The sequence below is a fragment of the Pelodiscus sinensis genome, chromosome 1 (assembly GCF_049634645.1).
Source record: "Pelodiscus sinensis isolate JC-2024 chromosome 1, ASM4963464v1, whole genome shotgun sequence".
Lineage (NCBI taxonomy): Eukaryota > Metazoa > Chordata > Testudines > Trionychidae > Pelodiscus > Pelodiscus sinensis.
Window position 1 is genome coordinate 37450106 of NC_134711.1, and position 16620 is coordinate 37466725.

General features: G+C 47.2%; 1 protein-coding gene across 1 annotated transcript in view; it reads right to left on the minus strand.

Annotated features, from left to right (window-relative positions):
- Positions 1–16620, minus strand: part of LOC102462429 (mitogen-activated protein kinase 11) — a 57629-nt gene that overhangs the window by 24081 nt on the left and 16928 nt on the right. Inside the window, exons 2-6 of the mRNA XM_075928230.1 lie at positions 10679–10808; positions 8909–8967; positions 6062–6173; positions 3096–3125; positions 2920–2967 (exon numbers count right to left, since the gene is read on the minus strand). Of these exons, the coding sequence (XP_075784345.1) occupies positions 2920–2967; positions 3096–3125; positions 6062–6173; positions 8909–8967; positions 10679–10808 (379 nt within the window). The remainder of the gene's footprint in view (positions 1–2919; positions 2968–3095; positions 3126–6061; positions 6174–8908; positions 8968–10678; positions 10809–16620) is intronic.

Sequence of the window (16620 nt, forward strand, 5' to 3'; positions counted from 1 at the left end):
GGGAGAGGTTCTCTCAAGGACCCCAGTAAGTCTCCCCAGGGCCTCCCCAATAAGGGCCTCTGACTTGCTGCTCTATCCTTTCCCCAACACAACTTCGCCATTTGCCCCTTCCCTGACTTCTCAATAAACACACCTGTTTGGTTTTCCACAAAACAAAGTCTGTATTTATGTAACATTAAGAAAAGGTAGGCAGTGGGAGGAGGCTCATAACCTAGAGGGAGAGGGGAGCTCAGGCCTGGAAGGAGCATGGGGGGGGGCAGCTAGATGTGCCACTTCTGGTGTGGGGACCTCGTCAGAGTTGGGTGGGTCTGGGGACCACAGGGGGTTAACGGGGGGGGGGGGGGTGGCGCAGGGTCAGGGTTGGCAGGGAGGGCAGACATAGGCATCACTTGGGGAGGGAGCATGGGCATCACCTGGGAAGGGAGAAGAGGCCTAGCAGGGGGGCAGGTGGAGGAGGAATGGGCATAGCAGGGGGACAGGAGGGTGGAAGCCAGGAGCAGCAGCATCAGGCAGGCGTGCCATCATGCGCGACATGACGGCATACATGTTGTCACACTGCTGCATGAGCTGGTCCCATGCGTGGTTCCGCCACTCAGAGTCCTTGCAGACCTTCTGTGCCAGAGTCTGCTGCATGTCTCGTAGGAAGTTGACATGCTGGCACATGAGGTCTTCTTGGACCCTGGCGCATCTTTGGGTCCCCCAGCCTCTTGCAGCTTGCTGCGGTGGTGTGGCTCGCCCGAGTCCCAGTTGGTCCGGCTGTGGAGAACGCACAGAGGGAGAAGTGGTCAGTCATCCCTGCAGACACTGTCCCTGAGGCCTTGTCCTCCTCTGTGAGCAGCGACCAACAGTCCTCAGGGCAGAAGAGGGGGATATCCCGGGAGCAAGGCCATGTGTGGCCTGCAAAGCGGGCCATGTCTCACAAGAGCCGGGCCTGATGTGCCCAGAGGACCGTGCTGCTTGCTTCCCACCCCCACCCACGGCCCATGGACAAGCAGTCAAGGGAAGTGTCCGGCCACAGTGGGATCCCCTTATGGGTGGCAGAAGAGCCAGGAGCAGCCTGGGCCTCCCTGGGGTCTGCAAACACAGCTGTGGCTTGCAGCACTGTCTACGGGAGTGGCTGCTGCCTCGCACTTGCAGTCATGCTCATGTGCTGTTTGCAGCACTTCTCTGTCTGTGTGGGGTCATGCCTGTGTCCTTGTGGCTAGCCTGCTTTCAGCTGTAGCAGCCCCCTCATCCCCAGTAGGACTTGTGTGGCCTCCCCTGAGCCTGGCAGTAGGATCCAAGCTGTGCTCTAGGGCTGCCTGCTGCGTCCATGTGCTGCATGTGGTTGCACGTGCACGGACCACAGCACGATGTCCAGCCCGAGCAGCATTCACCTCCCCACCCCCTGTGCGCCCGTCTCCCCCGCCCTGTGTGTGTGACAAAGAGACCACTCACCTGAAGATCCCCCTCCCAGGTGTCTGAGGAGACCTGAGAGACATCTTGGCTCACAGGCACTGGCTCCAGGGAGAGGGTCACGGTGTCCATGTCCTCCTCCGCCTCCAGCTGGCCCTGGTTCTCCTGCTCCTCCTCCGCCGAGACCTCCTACTGGGCGATGACAGGGGTCTCCAAGCCAGAGTCCATGAGGACGGGTGGGGAAGACGTTTTGAAACCCCCCACGATCTGGTGCAGCTCATCGAAGTAGGGGCAGATGTGGGGTCCTGCCCCTGAGTGTGAGCTGAGCTCTCTGGCCTGGACATATCCCGGCGGAACTCCTTAACCTTATTCCGGACGTGAGTGTCCGCACTCCGTTAGGGACTTGGCTATCAGGTCATAGATGTCCATGTTGTGGCACTTGGCCTGGATATCCTACAAGGACTCCTCCTTGCCCCGCAGCTCGAGGAGGGACAGGATCTCCAGTCCGGACCAGGAGGGTGCTCGCCTCTTGGTCCCCCTGGGTGGGTCCTGGGACTGCTCCCTGCATGGGCCAGGGAGTTGCGGGGGTCTTGAGGCTGACATGAGTGGCAAGGCTTGTGGCAGGGAGAGCCACGCGGTGAGATGCTGCTCATGAGGCCAGCTTCCTGCCACAAGGCTTCTCCAGGGTGTCTGCAGCTTTAAGAGTGGCCAGGAGACAGGCACTATAGAGTCCTGATTACTTTGTAATCCGCTCTCCCCCTCACCCTGCCCACGTACTCCTGGCAGGGCTGGAGGAGGCTTCATGTGCTCCCCCACCCCTTGGGAGGAGGCACATGCAGCCTCCTCCCTCCCTGCCAGGAGCACATGGAGCTCTGAAGTGCCGCGCGCTGCTTGCAAGGTGGGAGCAGAGCAGAAAAGGCTTCGCGCACTCCTCTGCCCCCAGGCCCTAATTGGCCTGGGAGTGGGGGGAGCAATAGAGCCTCTGTGGGCTGAATCCGGCCCACAGAGGCCCTTTTGCCCACTCTTGTTCTGGGTGCTATGATACAAATTATAAACAACAGTTAACAACATCAACAACAACAATCCAGAAGGCGATTCAAAAAGATCTACATTTTATTTTTTTTAAATAAATCACAATTTTTGAGGCCCGACTCGTGACTTTTGAACACCTCGGGTGATAATGCTGGTGTTTGCATTAGCAAAGGACCATTCTTATATTTTCAGCTCAGTTTACTTGTTGTCAACCTTCTATAAGTGTATGTCCTGTAGATATAAGGTAGTTGCTATATGTACTGCTTCACCTCAACATCTGGGGCCAGATCCTCAAGTCTTGTCACCAACAACTGAGTATCAACTAAGCCCATTTTTAACCTAAGTGTTTCTTAGTCTGTTTTTTAGCATTAAGAGGATTTTTATTTACAGTTGGATGTGTACTAATGTAAAAATGTCCATTAATATTGGTACAGAAAAGTTCTACTTCTAGAGATATTACAAGAACCTTCATCACAATAGCATGAATCCTACCCTTAATTCACAGTCTTCATTTACAGCTAGGTTACTGGGTTTCAAGTCCTGTAACAGAACAAACAGAGTTAGTCGTGCATACCTAACAAGGTTAAATTAGTATAAAGACAACATAAAGCCTTACATTGGGCAGTGCACACTGCACTAATTTATTTTCTGTGGCTAACTGAACTCACCCGGTGGATGATTCCAGCTGAGTGAATATACTGTGGAACAAAGAAAAAAAGAAAAGCTAAGAATCCAAGGTTCGAAAAAAGTGGATAACAGGTAACAGTCACTTATTCTATTCATATGTTTTTCTTCACTATGTCTGGCGGTTTTATAAAGAGTTCAGATTTCGGTCAGGAAACAGTCCCGTCTAAACAGCAATCACAAATGCTAACAGGCAGATAGCACAAGTGTCACTGACTTGCTCCAAGACATAAGTGTTCTCTCTCTCTCTCTCTCTTTCAAATATGAACACTTCAAGAAAAATAACCATGAAAACCACAAGCAGACCTGGGCACAAAGGCAGTAAATGGTCCCCCCATGCTTGTACAAGCCAAGTACACGAGGACATGGTTTGTCTGACATTTGGGCACAGGAGCAGTTGCGGGTTCTGCGGGGAGTTTGGGTGTGGGCTCTAGACTGGGGCAGTGGGTTGGGGTGAAGAAAGGGGTAAGTGGCATGCTTACCTTGGGTGACTCCCAAAAGTGACTGGCATATCCCTCTGGCAGCAGCTTCTAGGTGGGGTTGATATGGGGATCTCCATGCATGACTGCCTGCAGCAGTGGTGGGTAATAATTTTTGGTGGAGGGCCACTCCGAGATTTTGGAAAGTGGTCAAGGGCCGCACTTTTCTGTGGAGGAGGTGCAGGGTCTAGGATAGAGGTTGGGTGCAGAAGGATGCACGGGGTAAGGGACTGGGGTGCAAGAGATGATGTGAGGTCTAAGAGGGAGTTTGGGTGATGGAGGGGATGTGACCTCGGTCAGAGGATTGGGGTGCAGGGTCTGGGTGGGTATTTGGTTACAGGATAGGATTCTGGCCTGGGGAGGGCTGTAAGAGGGGGTACAGAAGGGAGGGAGTTGGGACTTGGGGCAGGACAGTGCAGAAGGTTTGGATGGTGACCTGGGTGAGGGAGTTGGGGTACGGGAGGGGCAAGGGTGCCAGAGGCAGGCTCCAGCTGGGAGCCTATGCATCTCCTGGCAAGCACTCCCAAGGCAAGATGGGCTCCCTGTCTGCTGCAGCCCCAGATCACTTATAGCTGAAGGCTATTCCCTCCATGTGACTCTCAGATCCGGGAGGGGGAAGAGGCTTGCGTTGCCCCCATCCCTGAGGCCAATCTCTCAGCTCCTATTGGCTGGGAACAACCAGCCAATAGGAGCTGAGAGATTGGTTGGGGTCAATTCCCATTGACTAATTGTTTCTGGCCAATAGGAGCTGAGGATTGTGCTGGGGTTGGGAGATCACACAAAGCTTCCCCCTTCCTCTAGAGCAGAGAGGCGCCAGACTGCACTTTAAACCTGTGGCAGCTGTGTGCCTGAGGGTCCCGCCAGGGTGGTCCATGGGCCAGATTTGGCCCCCGGGCTGTATTTTGCTCAGCCCTCGCCTGCAGACATCACTCCTGCACCTCCCATTGACTGTAGTTCCCAGAATGGGAACAGTGCATGAAGACACCCCTCCCACAGGCCGCAGGGATATGCCAGCCTCTTTCAAGAGTGGTGTGGAATGAGAGCAGGCAGAAAGCCCACCTTAACTATGTTGCGCTGGCAGTGGGCAAGGCCCCTGGGCAATTGACCTCTTTGTCCCCACCTGCATCAGTGGGCCTGCATGCCAGCAAGTCAATAGATGCATACCGTTGCCACAAGCTAGACTCTTCACAAACACAATATATGACCATGTAACTGCATTTATATTGAAGCAGAGTGGTGAGTTCATTACAAGCATATACAGTATATGTCCGATAATACGGCACCTTTAGGACCCAGGGGGTGCCGGATTATCAAATATGCCAGACTATCGGAAGTGGGGGCTATGAGGGGTCTGGGCTGGAGGCTGCGCCCCTCGGCGCTGCGGGACCAACCCGGCAGCACACCAGCTGCTCTGCCCCAGACTTCCCCAAGTCAGCCGCTGCTGAAACTGACCAGCGGCTGAATCGGAGAAGCCGGGGGCAGAGCAGTTCCAATTGTCTGGCTGCCCGGAGCACTTCCGGGTTCCAGATGGTGCCAGACCATCAGAAGTGCCGGACCATTGGAAGCCGGACCACTGGAGTTTAACTGTATTTATGTGCACATTTTAAAGAGAATTCTTGCTTTTCACAACAACAACAAGAAAGAGAAAAAACATTCTTAGGATGCTCATAAGATCAGGTGAAATCTGAGTAAGGGCTGTTTTAAAAAGAGCAGTTCCCTATTTCAGATACCAGTTACCTGAAGTTTGAGGAGCAATGGTACTTTGAAAAATTACTAAAAATAGAACCCTGAGGTGTCATGTGTATTGTCTTTCAGTGTCTTCTTATCAAGCTTTGATCAGTTTACAAGTAAAAAGATGCATTTTTTTTCTTATCTTCAGCCCTGGGATATGAAAGCCAACACGGTTTTTAATCTTCTCAGCACATCATCAACAGCAGAGTGCATAATTAGCCCCCCTGGATCTTTATTACTGAGGTCAATATCCAAGAAAAAAAACAACTTTTGTATCCAAGGGAGAAGTTACAGCACCGACAATTAAAAAAACCCAGACATATTTTACATACAAACTGAGCAGATTATATGTTAATTTATTGTAAAACTATAATATTATAATCCCATTATACCATTTGACAAATCATAAGCCTCAATGTTGCAAATGCTTACAGGGGTTCTTAATTTTACACACAAGTAATCCCATTCAAATTATTAGCGCTACTCACATGTGTAAAGTCAAACTTGTGTGTAAGTATTAGAAGGATTAGGGTCTTTTTTCCAGTTCTGAAAGGAATCTCGAGTGTTCTAAATTTAGTATGGTTTATAAATATAAATCACCAGAGGTGTCATGAGTATTTGTAAGTCTATTCAGCTCTGAACATGGATTTAAACATTTTCTTTTGAATGAAACTCTCATTATTACAACATTTTGGTGGCTGAGTACAAAATAAATGCAATAATGCAGTTGCAGCTTGTACCTTAAGTCCTCTAAGTAACTGGTAGATGAGAAACTGTATATGGTCATCTGTTAGCTTCTGGCACTTTACAATGTTATTCAAGTCAGCACCCATTAAATTTGTCACGAGATACCTGTAAAAATAAAATAACTTATTAAGCACAAGCAGCAGGTAAATCTAGTTTGTTTAATGTCATACTAATTATTCACTCCCATGTATATTCCTACTCCATCCATCAATGGTAAAAGAAGAAAATCTCCTTTACCAGAATTTAATAATCTGCAAACCTAAAATCCTGACAGGCTATGTCTACACTGCACAGTTACTTCGGAATAAGCTATTCCAGAATAGTTATTCCGAAATACCTTATTTAGAAATAGTGCATCTACACTGCAGAGAAGCCTCAAAATTAGTCCGAGGCAGGCTTCCCTAATGTAGATGTGCTATCTCGATTTAGAGCCCCAGGAGGAATAACTTAGGATGGCCCTGGTGAGGGGCTATTTCAAAATAGCAGAAGCGGAGTGTGCCTAATTTCAAAATAGCTATTTTAGAATAGGCATTCTTCGTAGAATGCGGTTTACAGAAGTCAGAATACTGAAATAATGGAATTGCAGTATAGACGCTCACATGGCCCTTATTCCAAAATAACTTTACTGTGTAGACACACCCTTAATGTCTTCTTGACAGACCAGTGTGTACAAACACAGGAAGTTGGGCAGTTTAGGGGAAAATAGCATATAACAATAGCAATTCATGTGTCAATCAGTGTATTTTTACTGCAACTGTAGCAAGCCAAAAATGATCATAGATGAAGAGAACTGCTGGTCAAGAAACAGCACAATCTATCTGGGTTCCCATCTGATCCTACTGAAGTCAAAGGCAAATCTCTATAAAAAGTCAGGTCTGCTTTTGCTTATAATGCTACTGCTACAATACAGATTCCCTTCAATGAGCGGAGACGGACAAAATTTGAGTCCCAGGGGAAACACTGATATTTTGAAATTAGTTTTCATCCCAAATTGAAATGAAACAATAAAATTCATAGAATGGAAAAATCTGAAATGTTTTGCTTCTGTATTTCTTATTGAAACAAAACCATTTTGACATTTCTTAACCAAAGTTTCATTTTGGCTTGTCAAATAAATCTGAGGGCCACAGTGCCCCATGGGTGCTGTAGCTCGTGTACCTCATGCCCCTATTCACATGAATAATCCTGTAAGTGACTTCAACAGGACTGGAGCCAGTAAGTGTTACATGATCAGACCACAACCATCCAGGCTAACCCCTATAAATGACTGCAATTTCAATACCAAATATTTAAAAGTCACTTTTTATTTATCCACACTGGAGTGTTCACCGCACTCTACCAACTTTAACCAATTAATTTATGTCTTAGGTTATGTCTACGTTTCTAAAATAACAGTGCAGTCATGTAGCTCTTCAAAGTGAAAGAGTGGCCATGGCAGGAGCGCTGGGAGAGAGCCTCCTCCCACCTCCATGAGGGGAGTAGCTAACAGTGCTGAGAACATGGTTCCCAGCACTGAAAGCCCAGTTACACTGGCACTTTATAACACTGTAACTTGCAGCACTTGGGGGTGGGAGGACATTTTTTCACACCCCTGAGCCAGAAAGTTGCTGTGTAGTAAGGTGGCAGTGTAAACTTATCCTCAGGTTCTAGATTCTGTTAAAGTAATCATTGGACCCACTGATATCAGAGAGTTTTGCTACTGAATTCAATTAAGTCAGAATTTCACCCAGTATTTCTCCTGAAAGACTGAGGGCCTGATTGTTTTCTCACTTACCCCAGTGTAAATCAGGAGCCACTCCACTAAAGCTACACCAATGTAAAACTAATGCTAAATGAGAGAAGACTCATTCCCAGAGATATCACCCGCTACAGAATATTTTCCTGTAGTCTTTATATGTCTGAAGTCATACATACTGGCTAGACTAAACACTTTACCTCAAAACAAGGTTAAAATGAATACAGGCAGTCCCCGGGTTACGTACAAGATAGGGACTGTAGGTTTGTTCTTAAGTTGAATCTGTATGTAACTCGGAACTGGCGTCCAGATTCAGCCGCTGCTGAAACTGATCAGTTTCAACAGAGGCTGAATCTGGACGCCAGTTCTGACTTACATACAGATTCAACTTAAGAACCCCAGGCGTCCCCAAGTCAGCTGCTGCTGAAACTGATCAGCGGCTGATTCCAGGAAGCCGGGGGCAGAACAACTCTGCCTCGGGCTTACTGTAGTCAGCCGCTGGTCAGTTTCAGCAGCGGCTGACTTGGGGACGCCTGGGGCAGAGCAGCTGGGGTGCTGCTGGGTTGGTCCAGTAGCGCTGAGAAGCGGCGCTGTGGGACCAACCCAGCAGTGCCCCAGCTGCTCTACCCCAGGCGTCGTGGACAGAAAAGCCTGGTCTACTGGGGGGGAGGGGACTCTAGCTGCGCGCCCCCCCTCCCTCCCCCAGCAGACCAGGGAGACGCGGAGCAGCTTTTCTCGGCCCCGGCGGCGGGACCGCAGCTCATCTGGGCGTCCCGCCTCTCCCGTCCTCCGGGGCGAGAAAAGCCCCGTTCGTAACTGCGGATCCAACATAAGTCGGATCCGCGTAACTCGGGGACTGCCTGTATACCAAAAATTTAGAGGAACATACAGTATCAAACAACATGTCAGGCAATAAAATCCCATTCCCTGGGTAGAGTCCCATTCCCCCTTTTTTGAAAAGGGAACCAAAGGCATGTTTCAGTCTCTCAAAGCTCACTTTGGCTGCAGCTAGAATAGAAAAGCGTGTGTCAGTTTTCCAGGAATATCACAGCGTCTGTCTTCATAGCTTACCAATTAGTCACACTGATGTTAAAATTTTACTTACACTTCATTAAAATTTTCTATTGAAGTTGCAGGTGTAAAAACATCTAGTAATCCTATAACCTGAAACAGAAAAGGTGATTTCCTTTTTATTTCAGAAATTCATGAGATGGCACATCATTTATGCTGGCTGTGCTTAGAATGCCTGGAACTATGCATATGAACAACATGGTTTCATCCTGAAAACATAACAAAACCAGAATAGTAGCTGAACGAACCTGAATAGAGATGGTTGTTTTTTGTTTGTTTTTGCCACTAGAAGAAAAATTATCTCTAAGGGCAAATATTACATTACTTTATGAAAAAATGGAACAAGACTTCAGACAATCCAAAGTCAAGAAGGAGGAGACCTAATCTCCCATTATAGAACATGTAATGTATGATTGGGATTGCATTTAAAGTTTAAGTAATACTTTACATGTTTTCTTGTAACATACTTACTAAAATAAAAAATGTAAGCTCCCCTCTCCACATACTTTTCAATCTATTGTAACACCTCTTCTCAGCTATATGTATTGTGTAATTGCCTATCACTACATAATTTTAATTTTAGTTTAAGTCTGGGAAATTTCACAGCATTCGGATCCCAATTCAGCAAGGTACTTAAGTGCCTGCCTAACTTTAAGTAAATTGGCAGTCCCATTGAAATTGATGTGACTGGATTTAAAGTTAAGCGCACATTAAATACCTTGTTGAATCACAGCCATTAAATCCCAGCAGCTTGCATTAGGTCAAGGACCAAACTCAGTCTTCAGATAAGTACATTATACTCCCATTAACTTCAGTGAGAGCTGTATGAGCATATATGAGAACAAAATCTGGCTTTAATTTCTCAGAACACTTTGCATCTCCATAAATTGGGATTCTCATCTGGCTGGCAACATCCGTGGTTCAGCAGGACTGTGAATGTTGCTGAACGAGAGTGTGCCAGGCCAGGAGGCCAGCAACTAAGAACCCCCCACAAAAGGCAAGGCTGGTGGTAGCAGGGCTAGGCGCTCAGCAGACAGGCAGCGGTAGCAGGGCCGTGGTAGTGGGGCAGGTGCAACCCATATGTGCTGGTCCGGCAGTGTGGCTGTGCTGCAGCAGCCTGAGTGGGGCTGCGTGCTGGCCCGGCAGGTAGTGAGCCTTGGTCACAGCAGCCCGGCAGGGAAGCCTATCTGGGGCCGCAGCAGGTTGGCAGCTCAATCGAGGCTGTTTGCCATCCTGCAGCGGGACTGCTGCCGCAGCAGCAGACCTAGGGCTGCGTGCTGCCATGCTAGGAGTGGGGCTGGAGCAGCAGCAGCTATGGCAGTGGGGCCAGAGCAGCTGTGTTGCCCGGCCAGCAGCGGGCCGAAGGAGCTGGCAGCAGAAAGGGGCTGCAGGCTGAGTGGGCCAGAGGCATGTAACCTTCCCTGGCCTGGCAAATTCCCTCATCCGGGACCACTCAGGTCCTGAGGGTGCCAGAATAGTGAGGTCCACTCTATAGATTCCCAAACTGACAAATGCAGATTTAAGTTCTATTTGGGTTTGATGCTTTATCGTGTCTTTCTCTTCTAGTATAGCCACACACTTCCAACAAAAGAAACTTTTGTTAATGTCTATCAGTACTCATTTATGTGAATGGAATTCTTCCCATTGATTTCAATGGATTTAGGATCAATTCCTGTAACAGCAACATTTTCTTGGAAGGGCAGGAATATACTGTACCACTGTAAGCATAGGCAAAATAAGTTAAACTTTGACTTATAAACTTTAATCTATAGAAACACAATGGAAAGTAAAACTCTTCACTTACATTTTCATGTGTCATGTGCTTAAGCAACCTAAGCTCCCGATAGGTCCTTCTTGCATGAATTAGTGACTGAAAAGGTCTTGAAAGCTTTTTTACTGCCACCTTCTGTCTTGTTTTGGTATCATAAGCTGAACTAAGAGACAATTTTAAAAAGATTAAAAATACCCTGGCATCAATAGGCAAGGCTTCATAATGTAACAGTCCAAAGGTTATGATTCTATTTCCTGCTTTATCACCTGAAACTCACTCATTGATCTCTGGTAGGAGAGTTATTTGGAGACAACCTCCAATATTCAAAGATACCACTTTTGCAATCTTACTAACAAATTATCAACTCCTAATGATATTGATCATCCCTAGGTATTACCCTGTCCCCATCTGGTATGGAAAATAACCAGAGAATTAGCTTCATTAATTTTGCTTTCCAACCCCTGCCCAAACTCAAGATGCTCTTAGGGAATATAAGGATTTCAACTGCAGTCCTTAGTAGACAGACTGGAGCCTTTACTAATTATAGGGAGGCTGCCATGCAGTCTGGCAAATATTAATTATTGTTTAGTGAGTATTTACATGGTCTGTGACACCTTCAGAGATCTACTGATACCAAATTAAAATTTCAAAATAGCCACCATCAAGAATAAAAAAGTTGCCTCAGGAGCCATTACTAATAAACGAATCACCAATATAAATGCATGCACATGCAATTAAGGCTTCAATCCCACGAAAATTTAAATGTGCACTTAATTTTGAACACTTGAACAACTCACTGTCATCAGTGGGAGGGCATAGAGTTAAGCATGTATATAACCATTTGAAGGAACAGGGACTTAATTTTCAGTACAGTAGCAAGCCTGTAACAAATAGCAAGCCCCAAACAAATACTGCAATAAGGGGAAACAATGGTTCTTTTACATTTCATTTCCTGACAATACACAGGACATTTGAAAACTACTTATGTGGCTCATCAATAGTGAAACACTAGTTTACCTATTGAATACCATCTCTGCATTTTTACTTTCCCACTAAAATAAATTCAGTTCAGCTAAAAAGAAATTGTGAAGTTGTCTACTGAAAGTGTTGATAACATAATCCACAGTTGCTGGAAACAGCAGGAGCATAAAGAGATAATCTTTAACACATTATTAGACAGTAAGCCCGTGTTTCTCAAACTGTGGATCCTGACCCCCGGGGGGTTGCGAGCAATTTAGAGGGGGGGTCGCGGTATCACAAAGTTTGAGAACCCCTGCAGCAAACCTTTTACTGAGCACAAAACTTGTTGAAAATTCAATAGTACAGGCAGTCCCCGACTTACGCGGATCCGACTTACGTCGGATCCGCACTTACGAACGGAGCTTTCTCGCCCCGGAAGTCGGGGCGAGAAAGCCCCGTTCGTAAGCTGCTCCGGTGCCCCTGGTCTGCTGGGCTGCTGCTGCCCCTTGAGACCCGGTGCCTGTGGTCTGCTAGGGACGGTCCCCAGCAGACCACAGGCACCCGGACTGAAGCCGCAGCCGCGGGGGGGTCCCGCACCTCTGAGGCTTTGCCAGAGCAAAGCCTCAGAGGCGCGGGGAACCGCCGCTGCTGCCGCTTTGACTGAAGCCCCAGCAGACCACAGGCACCCAGACTGAAGCCGCAGCCGTGGCGGGGTCCCTCGCCTCTGAGGCTTTGCCAGAGCAAAGCCTCAGAGGCGCGGCACCCCGCTGCCGCTGCGGCTCTGCTCCCCGTGTCCCTGGTCTGCTGGGGGGGGGCGCAGCTAGTGTGCTCCCCCCCCCCCAGCAGACCAGGCTTTTGTTTTGGACTCTGGGGCAGAGCAGCTGGGGCGCTGCCGATTGGTCCTGCAGCGCCCGTGGGCACTACTGGACCAACCCGGCAGCACCCCAGCTGCTCTGCCCCAGGTCCTGATTCAGCCGCTGCTGGTCAGTTTCAGCACCGGCTGAATCAGGACGTCTGGGGCAGAGCAGATGGGGTGCTGCTGGGTTGGTCCAGTAGCACCCCAGCTGCTCTGCCCCAGGCGTCCCCAAGTCAGCTTCTGCTGAAACTGACCAGCGCTTACTACAGAAAGCCCCAGGCAGAGTTGCTCTGCCCCGGGCTTCCTGGAATCAGCTGCTGATCAGTTTCAGCAGCAGCTGACTTGGGGACGCCTGGGGTTCTTAAGTTGATTCTGTATGTAAGTCAGAACTGGCGGTCAGTTTCAGCAGTGTCTGAATCTGGACGCCAGTTCCGACTTACATACAGATTCAACTTAAGAACAAACCTACAGTCCCTATCTTGTACGTAACCCGGGGACTGCCTGTATGTGTAAGAGTGAGATGACAATAGTAAATAGTCATACTGTGAAATATTATTAGTTACTATTTTAATGGCTCCCAAAACTGTGTTAAGAGCTCCCCCACAAAGAAATAAGATGCCAAAAGTAGTTTACAAGCGAATAATTGGCTCCTGTGTTTCCTGTGGGTGGAACTCCACATTTGCATGGCACCTCACTGAATTGAATAGAGCTCCATGTAGAGTGGAGGTCTACTCATCCGACGCCCAATGCAAGATCAGGACCTTTTTCCTGACAAGACGCAAAAAGGGGGCAAAAAAAGCCAACATGGAAAAGTAGAGGCAGAAGAACCAGGGCAATGTCAGTAAGGTTATACAGCTCAAGTTATGTCAGATTACACAGAAACTCAGCAAAGGCCAAAGCAGATGAATTTGTTTTAATCAGTTACACTGAAAGAGGAAATAGACTTAATCAGCACAATTTTTGTAGGCATCAGAGAGTGAGTCAATCATGAGATAGTCAGTTTGTAAGCCTCACAGAACTGGATCTTCAAGAGGGATTTAAAGGTGGAGAAGGTAGAGGCATTGCAGAGCACTCCAGAAAACAGGCTGCACCACTAAAGGGAAGAATGGAAGAAAGCACAGGCAGTTACAGGAGAAGGCTGGCATCTCTGGCGAGGAGGAACAGGCAGAATGATATGATGAGAGATTTGGCCTGACAAATAGGGAGGAGGCAGTTATTTAAGATGACATGGAAGCCACAATTTGATGTGTGGCTAGAGCAAGGGGGTGGGGGTGTTAGACATGGGCTGCTGGGCTCAGAAGTACAGGCAAGGAAAGTGGATTTATTTTGTGGTTAGGTTTTTCATTACTGGAAAAGGGAAAAATGTGGACAGGAGCGAGTCCTAAAGAGAAATATATAGTCACATGTCTCAATAGCACATTGAGGACTGGACCCAAACTCGAGGGTGAAATCCTGATCCCACTGAAGTCAATGAATGAGCTATATGAATTTCAATGGGCCAATACTTCACCCCATCTCTCTTCAGAAATACCTATGCTTCACTTACATTCTAGTGCTTTTAAACTTTGCACATTTGTGAGAAAGGAAATGGATGCACAGGTGGTTTAACACTTACTGCCATCTACTGCAGAGCACTGCCTAGCAACTAACCTTATTTGTGCCAATGCATGAACCTCCTCTCATACTTTCCCTGGCACATGAACGTCTTCTCTAACTTGGGCATTCTCAACAAGGGCTTAGGAAGATCCGTAATTCTGATAAACATCTTCTCCCCCACTTCAGTTCAGTAGCTTGATAAACATTCAACTTAGAAAAACAACAAGCAGCCCTGTGGCACCTTAGAGACGAGACGAGACTCTCTCTCTCATATAGAAACATGGGCTTTCTTGGGTAAAACCCAATTCATCATTGCTGGCACTTGATGGCACATTCAACATTAGAGGATGTGCAGTTGTATGAGCCCCTGATGTTGTGGCTCATATGGTTAGGTCCTGTGATGGTGTCACTTCTATAGATTTGTGGACAGAGTTGGCAATGCGCTATGTGGCAGGTATAGGTTTCTGGCTGAGTGTATCTTAGGTGTGATGTGTGGCTGCTGTTAAGTATTTGCTTCAGGTTGGGGGGAGTGTGGGATTGGCAATCCAACTATGTATACATAAAATGTCTGGTTTATGTGATTTATGCTTATCAATTGCATTACATGATCACTTTGAATTTTTGGTTTCTTTCGGTGTGCTTCTGAAACAGTTCAGGACAAACTAATGATTTTATTTTACATACAAAATTTACAAACATCACTGTCTTGGAAAGGACCAAGAAGAGACTGCTCTTAAAGCAGCCTCTGTTTAATGGCGGTGCCAATTTTTCTTATCAGCCTCTTGTAACTACTTAAACTATCTACTCGCTGTCTTGCCCCTCCCCCTTTTTCCTTATTTAATCTTGGATCTGGACTTCTAATACTCCAGTCATCTGAAGAAGTGGATTGTGCCCACGAAAGCTCATGATTACCATCTACATATTTTGTTAGACTTTAAGGTGCTACTAGATTTTTTGTTGTTTTTTAAAGTTTTTCTTGTTACAGAATAACTTGGCTACTCCTCTGAAACTGTTTAATGAATTATGGAGCATAGTCTTGGGAAAGAGCACATGCGCCATCAATCCAACCACAAGGAAATTTGCTGCGAGAGCAGCTAGCAACATGGCAGAATCAATTCCTGTCCTAATTTACAGAAGCAAGCATTTCCCATTGTCAATTTTTGATAAGCAGTGCCAACACACAACATAAACACAGGGAACTGAAGTATTCCCTTGATCTCTCACCCCCAAACTAATGCTTTATTATTTTATATCAGTTCAAAGACATTAGTGAATGCAACTTTCAGAGAGACGATTTACCAGACAAAGCACAGAGTGCTTCTTTGTCTACTAGGAAATACACAATTATGCACAAGTACATGCATAAGAATAAATATATAAAAATATGAAAGACAGCTAGACAACAGGAGAGAGGATGAGTAATAGTTTGCAGCGAAACAACATACTAATCTCATTGCTACAGGAACAACCCTTAGATCACCTGATAAACAGAGCAGTATCGCATCACTATAAAACCCTAATATATCATTTGGATACTGTTCCAACTTTCCTTGCTTATAAGATATGTAAGAACTTCAGCTTTACTTTAGTTCCAGCACAAACAATGCCAATTATTTAAGATGAATTTACAGCTAGCATCTGAATGCCAAAGCAGGTATCAGCTATTATATTAACTTACACTTCCTATCCTGTATAAAGCATATCATAAAATTGCACATTTCGGCTTCTTAACATTTTTATATTTAATTGTCTCCTTAGTTTACTAACAAAGAAACACAGTTCTTCACTACAAATGGTAACTAATTTCAATATAAAAACCAATGAGGAGTCCTGTGGCACCTAAAACACAAACATTTATTTGGGCATAAGCTTTCATGGGTTGGAACCCAAATAATTTGGTTAGTTTTTAAGATGCCACAGGACTCCTCATTGTTTTTACTGAAATAGTTTCAGTATAAAGCTATTACCTAATGTACTAATTATACTCAACCTTTTAGCTACTGGAGAGATTTAGTTTAATCTTTGTCTGTCAGGGCTTCCATTCTTCAAACATTTATTCATGTGAGCAGGGCTTGACAAATGCACTCGCCTGCAGTGAGTAGATTTTTCCAGCTGGCGAGTGCAGGAGCAGACTGGCCCGGTGGGTCATCATGACGGGCTGGCCGAAGTCCGCACCACAGGAGGTACGGCCAGCAGAGGAGCACAGCGTCGCTGGGAAGGGGAAAGTGTGGCGATTCTTCCCACCGGGTTGCCTGCGTGCAGCTTCGGCGCGAGGAGGCAGGACGGGACGCCAGGACGCTGGCGTGACCTAGGCCCGCTGATTTTAAAGGGCTGCGGCAGCTTGGCTCTGGCCACGTGTCCCTGGGAGCTGGCTGCGGCGCGTGGCATAGCCACGGCCCGCCCCGCCGGCTCCAGTCCTGCCACGGCCCCAGCCCCCCTTTGTCTCCGCGCTGCCCATTTCCCACGCCTCCCCTGCACCCTGGACCCCCTGCTCTCCCTCTTCCCTGCGACCCTTTGGCTCTGCGCCGCCCTTACACCCTGCACCATACTCCCCCCGATCCCT